The sequence below is a fragment of the Triticum urartu genome, chromosome 5A (genome assembly GCF_056163025.1).
Source record: "Triticum urartu cultivar PI428250 chromosome 5A, HENAU_Tu73, whole genome shotgun sequence".
NCBI lineage: Eukaryota > Viridiplantae > Streptophyta > Magnoliopsida > Poales > Poaceae > Triticum > Triticum urartu.
The window spans coordinates 587,577,688-587,584,327 of record NC_141877.1 but is presented as its reverse complement, the minus strand read 5'-3'; the positions used below and the strand labels follow the sequence as shown (position 1 = coordinate 587,584,327).

General features: G+C 45.0%; 1 protein-coding gene across 1 annotated transcript; it reads left to right on the top strand.

The window, feature by feature from the left end:
* The first annotated feature begins 216 nt into the window (after positions 1 to 216).
* LOC147973113 (uncharacterized) lies at positions 217 to 1,418 on the top strand. Its single transcript, XM_087524577.1, has one exon. The coding sequence runs from the start codon at positions 387 to 389 to the stop codon at positions 1,416 to 1,418; it is 1,032 nt and encodes a 343-aa protein (XP_087380703.1). The 5' UTR covers positions 217 to 386.
* Positions 1,419 to 6,640: the final 5,222 nt, after the last annotated feature.

Here is a 6,640-nt window from a genome sequence, read left to right as displayed (position 1 = left end):
ATTTGGCCGATCGATATGGATCTATTTAATGCAGTTTGTCTAATTCACATCTAGATGTTTTTTAAGAATGTCACATCTAACCTCTCACAAGTATATAATGCATCAACAAGAAACAAAAAAAACTAGGACAAAAAAAATAGACCACAAACAGAGTGAAAATCAGCTTAGATGTGATATAACTATGTCACATCTAGATGTGTCCTAGACAGACAATGATGGATCGTGTTTGCTGGATGGCAGTTTCAATCTGGATTGGATTCCAATTTCATGCGGATCGTTTTATACAAGGATAAGAGAAGGCATAATAACAGAAGGAACGAATCGGATCTGAGTAGTATTCGGTAGGAAAACAAGGGAGCGAAGAGGAGAAACACCAGGGACGATCGATGTCGTCGAAGCGCCACTCCGACGTGCTGGGCGTCGGCCGGAAGGCCAAGCGTCAGCGCCAGCAAAGCCACCTTTACTTCGTGGTCGACGACGGGGACGGGTACGCCATCCGAAAGATGGACCTGTCATCGGACTACGAGTCCGACGACGACGCGGCGCGGCACGAGGACGGGGAGATCGAGACGGTGGGCGCCGCGTGGTCGCTCCTGCCGGAGGCCCTCATCCGCCTGCCTGCTCAGACGGGCGAGTTCTTCGTCGCCAGCGGCACCAAGATCCTGATCACGGACTGCGGCTGGCCGGAGCACGCCGTCCCCGTCTTTGACGTGCACTCGCGGAGCCTCACCCTCGGCCCTCGCCCCCACAGCCGGACGTGCCCGCACACCCCGATCTACATGCCGGTCGGCCGCAACGTGGTCTCCGTGGACGCCGGGTCCTCGACCAAGCTCCTCTACCCTCCCCCGCCGGAGCGCAGCAGCTTCGCGTGGTCGTGGGACAAGCTGGCCGACAAGCCGCCGTTCCGGCGCGTCGACGTCACCTGCCACGCGGCGCACCCCGACGGCCAGACGCTCTTCGTCAGCACCGTCAACAAAGGCGCCCCCGCTACCTTCACCCTCGACACCGGCGCCGAGGACGGCGTCGCCGTGTGGAAGCAGCACGGCAGGTGGAAGCTGCCGTTCAAAGGCCAGGCCCTCTTTGACCCCGCGCTCGATGCCTGGGTCGGCCTCTCCGGGGACAAGGACACCCTCGGCCACCTCTGCTCCTCCGACGTGCCGCCCGTCGAAGCCGACGATGCTGGCAGTGAGATGGCGCCCCTGTGGCGGCTCAGCAAGGAGAAGATGTTGTGCGGGGACCCCGGCGAGGAGCACCTTGGTGCAGACCTCGTCTACATGGGAGGCAGGAGCAAGTTCTGCATCCTGCAGTGCTTCTCTATTGTGTATGGTAAAAAGGCGACGACCACGACGACGAGGGCGACCCTTACCAGGAAGATGACGTCGACGTCGACGAGAGCGACCCTTACAAGGAGAAGGTGAATGAGGAGAACCTACCTCGTCGCCATCTGCTCCAGCTCATAACATTCACCCTCAAGTATGACAAGAATGGACAACTGACTACTGCCAAGCGCCGCCGGGTTCGATGCTTCGAGTTGCTGCGTCACGCTGATCCGCTCTTTGATGATATCCGAGCCTTCTGGATATAAAACTAGCCATGATATGCAAGTCGATCATATCATGATAATACAAGTTAGTACTATCTTATCATGTTAAACTATTATGGATGTGAATCCTTGATACTCCCTCCGTTCCTAAATATAAGTCTTTTTTATAGATTTCAGTATGAAACCGTGGGTGCATTCTTTGAATATTGATTTGAGATCGGCATGTGAAAGAAAGATGGACTGATTAAGGTTGCACCCTAAATAGTCTTTTTAATGACTAACAGGTAAAATAATATCATATTCAGATTTTACATATTTTTCTAATCAAATTTCATATATAACATGTTAAATTTGGACTTAGGGTTTCAAAGATATAAATATATTTTAAAGCATTTGATATGTAATGTTGGGTTGATTAACCCAAATATCAAGGGTTTTCTGAAAAAGCAAAAAATCCGACTTAAAACTAGTTGCAGGTTGATTACCAGAAATATAGGGGAGTTTCTGCATAAGTGAAAATCTGACTTAAAACTGGATAGCGTTTTGATTATCAGAAACAGTAGGGATTTTCTACAAAATATTATGACAGACAAGAATATCAACTCTCTTTATTAGCTTTTCTAGAACACCTCCTTTTATTACTAGGTATAGATTTGAACCTTTTTCTCTCATTTTGGAATGGGCAATTCTTTAATATCTGTGATAGTTATTACTTTCATTTGTGCATGACGACTACATGTTTTTTACATGTGCAGCATAGGAACATCCTTTGTAGTCCTCGCTAGGTGGTCTATGGATCTGGATGTGTTTTTTATTATTTCGGTGTTCGTTATACTGTCATGATTGAAGATGAATAGATCTGAAATTTTCAGCAAAAAAGAGGCATGGGAACTTCCTTTTTGATTGATGTAAGCAACTTTTTGTGGTTGGTGGGAAACATAATGTAAATGTTATGGAAAATAGGGAGCTATGTCTCAGATATTCTTGATTGATTTTACAAATGTATTCATACAAATTCAAAAACAATGCATTCATATTAGTTGACTGAGAATTCACTAATTCTCGATCGATTTCATATGTCATAAATATGTAAAATAATGTTTACCAGGATGTAATAATTCATCCATCTAGTGATTTTTTGGTTTTTCTAATAATTCATAAAAATATGAAGTTTTTGCACGGATCTCATAGCCAGATCAACGATCATCAGTGTCAACCAAGATGTGAATAATTATTAGGCGACTAATAATAATGAAACATATTATTTGTGTACATTGCAGTTTTTTATTGCTTTGGAAATTACTTCCCTAAAACAACTTCCCCGAAAAAAGCTACCTTTTTTGGGGGTAAACCTAATCCAAATGATCCTCAACATCAAACAAAAATAGGGGACATAAAGATATTGACGAGCTGATTCATCAGCACCCGTAGGAAGAGCTCAACGCACGTCACGGGCTCTTCGACGTCAACAGAAAGATATTGACGTAGAACGATGCATGGTCCAAGAACAATCAAGCTGCCTCCTTTCCCACTGGCTTGTTGTCCCCCTTCGTCCATCTTGATACCTGAAGAGACTGTTCACAAATGAGCTCGATGTGGGCCTCAAACTGTTCATCATCAACAAAGGCAACCATGAACATGGAACAGTGCATGGCGCAAGCACGCTCAACGCAGTTGGCAATGTGGCACTGTACTGAAAACAGAGAAGCACGACTCGAATTGTTCTTTTTCCTGATTAATGATATTTTCTTTGAAACTTAAATCAAGCTTATATAACTGCAAATGAGCGAATACCCAGCATCTGCATTACTACATAGCAAGATGCACACAATCAAAATTGGAACGAATCTCCCGGTGGGACACCGCGGGCCACGGTCTACTTCAGTGTCCGTTTGCGAAGGAACTTTGGTCTCAGCTGATGATCTCTCATCAACGTCTGGCTAGCATCGCTCTCGCTGCTACTTCGGTTCGGTAGTGGTGGTCTCGGATCAATATGGGCACCCCCAAAAGATGGCCTTAGCTTGGACATAACCATCACTGGTTATGTTGCCTGGAATTTGTGGAACGAGAGGAATAGAAGGGTTTTTCAAAATCCTTTTCAACGAGGCCCCTTCCTTGTGACTGATCCCTGTTTTCATGTATAGTTTCCCTCTTTTCATTCAGTCTTTGTAATTGTAACATTTTTTTCTCCCCTTCTATAATGCAAAAGTAGAGCTCCCGCTGGTTCGGATCAAAAATAAATAAATTTAAAATAAATCCTATATACCTAAAAGATTCATCTCCACTAACCTAATTATCTTAACATGAGCATACCCACATCAGCATCTACCATCCTGCATGGATTCCGTTACCAAAAACATGCACATGCATACCACACCCTTCCGCTGTTGACCCCACAGGTTAATCATCGCTAATCGTTGTTTTTTTTGAGGGAAAGGCCATCATGGCTAGCTTTATTAAAATTAAACAACACTTATATCGTCCGCTAAATAATTAGAAATAAAACCTGGAGGTGAGTCCAACCACAAGTTTGGTGGATCAACAATTCCATTCTGCGCTAGCACATGAGCCACCATATTTGATTCGCGGTTACAATGCTCAATAACGACCTTTCCAAAATTAACTATCAGTAAACGGCATTCTTCAAGAATTGGGCCTGCCACCATCGAGTGCCCAGAGTTTTGTTGGAGAGCCTCCACTAAAATCAGACTATCCGTTTGCACCAACAAGGAGTTGCTCCTAACTGTATTAGCCAATTTTAAGCCTTCAACCAGAGCTGCAACTTCCGCCGATACCACGTCCGCGACATGTTCAAGTTTTGCCGTAGATGCCGCAACAAATAAGCCCCCCCCCCCCCTGTCCCGGATAATGGCGCCGCATGCCCCCGAGTTAGTATCCTCTGAAAACGCAGCGTCGACATTGAGGGCCAACTGATTCAGTAGTGGTTTTTTTCAGTGAATAAGACGCGGGATCATCGTTGGTTTGCATGCAGCCCGTACGAAGTTCAAAGACAGAGCTTGAATCGCCTGGCTCGTCCGCGTTGGAGATTGCACTGGTTCCTGCCGAGTTATGCTTCTCCTCTGCCACCACAAATACCATGATGCCACCGCAATCAATTCAGGCAAGACCACCTGGTCCATATATTTAGTGTTGTGTTCTGGATCGCACAGGAATATCTCAATGATTTCAGCGCCCGATCGACCCGGTATTGCTACTTTGGCTATTGTTTCATGCAGTCCGAGCCCCCTCCAAATCTCCTGTGCTCTATCACATTTAAATAAGAGATGTGCTATATCTTCTGCAAATCGTGAGCAAATTGGGCACTGAGCGGACTGTGATATGTGCCTATTAGCTAGCACGCAACGGCAGGGAATTGCATCATGCAGACATCTCCACAGGAAAATTTTCACCTTTCCCGGTGCTTTCAAACTCATCGCTAATCGTCATGGCCGCCTGGTTTACATTTACTCAAAAAAGAAAACCGTTGTGCAAGAGATACCTGGTAAGTTTGGTCGTTCATGGCCCACGCACGTACTGGTAGCCCATGACTGGCGCATGCACTTATTTAGTTTTATCCGCCACGATCGACGGGATTTCCCGGTCAGAATGCAGCCTCCAGTGCACACTACCCAGCAAATGTGGAAGAAAGCATTTAGATTTAACCAAATGACCATGTCCCATCCTCTCCCCACCAATGGAACCAGCGCGTGTCCTTGCCTCTACAAATCTCCCTGGCTTCTCCTCTGACCCTCTTCATCCCCTTCTTCGTCTCCTGCATCCTTCAGATCTACGAAACGGGGATTTGAGATCTTACTATTATGCAAAGCGAATGCAAGTCTGCAAGTCATCGAATGAAGCTCCGTCCATGGCCCGTCGCTGCCAAGCTCGGTCACAAGGAGCTCATTGACAACACTAACCACGAAGACCAGGCTATGGTTATCTCATCCTTAGTCCCCAAATTTACATAGTTTTCACTTTCTTTGTCATGTGCATGTCGACAGGTATCAACTTAATGTGTTTTCAGTCTACGTTGCACGGATACTTGGATATGTACCGGATACGCGATATAGGGATACGCCCGATACGCCAATTTTCTGAAAACATAGATACGGGGATACATTTATATACAGGTATTACATATATTAATTATGAAAAAGATTGAAAACAAAATAGAGCTTCTAGGTCAAAACATGCCTCAATAGGATTATTCCCTTTGTTTTCTTGCACTAGGTCAACTTTCATTAATTGGCAGTGGGATTTTTCTGGGTTTGTTGTTCCAATCAATGCATTGGCTTTCTCTTGATCGCCTTTCAATTGAACAAGAACATTGACAGTCATGTTTTGGCATGAACTCACAATCATGTTAGGTATCTTCAAAAGGTGTGCCTTTACTATTGAGGGGATTTCACGTCAAACGAGGGGTTTCGGGTATCCAAAAAGTATCACAGAAGTATCCTAGGAATATCAAACATTATTTTCTTTTTTTTAAATTAAAAAAAAATCAAGGGATACATACGGGAAACGTATCGGGGCAGTATCCGGCTGGATACGCGCGCTTTCTGAAGTATCCGCGCAACGTAGTTTTCAGTCCTTTAGGAGCAATCTTACGGCCACTGATTCATGTTGGATAATACGGTGAATCTTCTTGATATGGACATATTAATAAATTGTGTTTTTCTAGATCTTTACTAGGACGTGGACAATATGGCGCAGATGCATATCTGCGGTGTGATGTAGCTGCGCCACTCTTCCCTGCCGCACGTCTCGGCAACCATCTCCTCTTGTGCCATGGTGCCCGACATCGACTTACCCTGTTGGGTCAGAACCGTTTTATGCTGTCATAGACTCAATGGAATTCATTATCTGTACCAACTGTGGACGGCAACAATGAAGTATCTTTTGGATTCTGAATCCATTTCGTTGTAGAAAGGTTTTGCCCATACAATTTATTCTTCTTTCCAGGTTTGGTGGAAATGACAGGAACACTTCAGTCTTATGTGACAGGTCTATCTTTTTCACATGTTACATATACCTTCTCCGACCTCACAACTCAGTGATGTATTTTAGTTTTTTGTTGGAGGGGATAAGTATTTCACT

Coding starts and splice junctions, on each gene's coding strand:
- LOC147973113 (XM_087524577.1), top strand. CDS start 387: ATGTCGTCGAAGCGCCACTCCGACGTGCTGGGCGTCGGCCGGAAGGCC.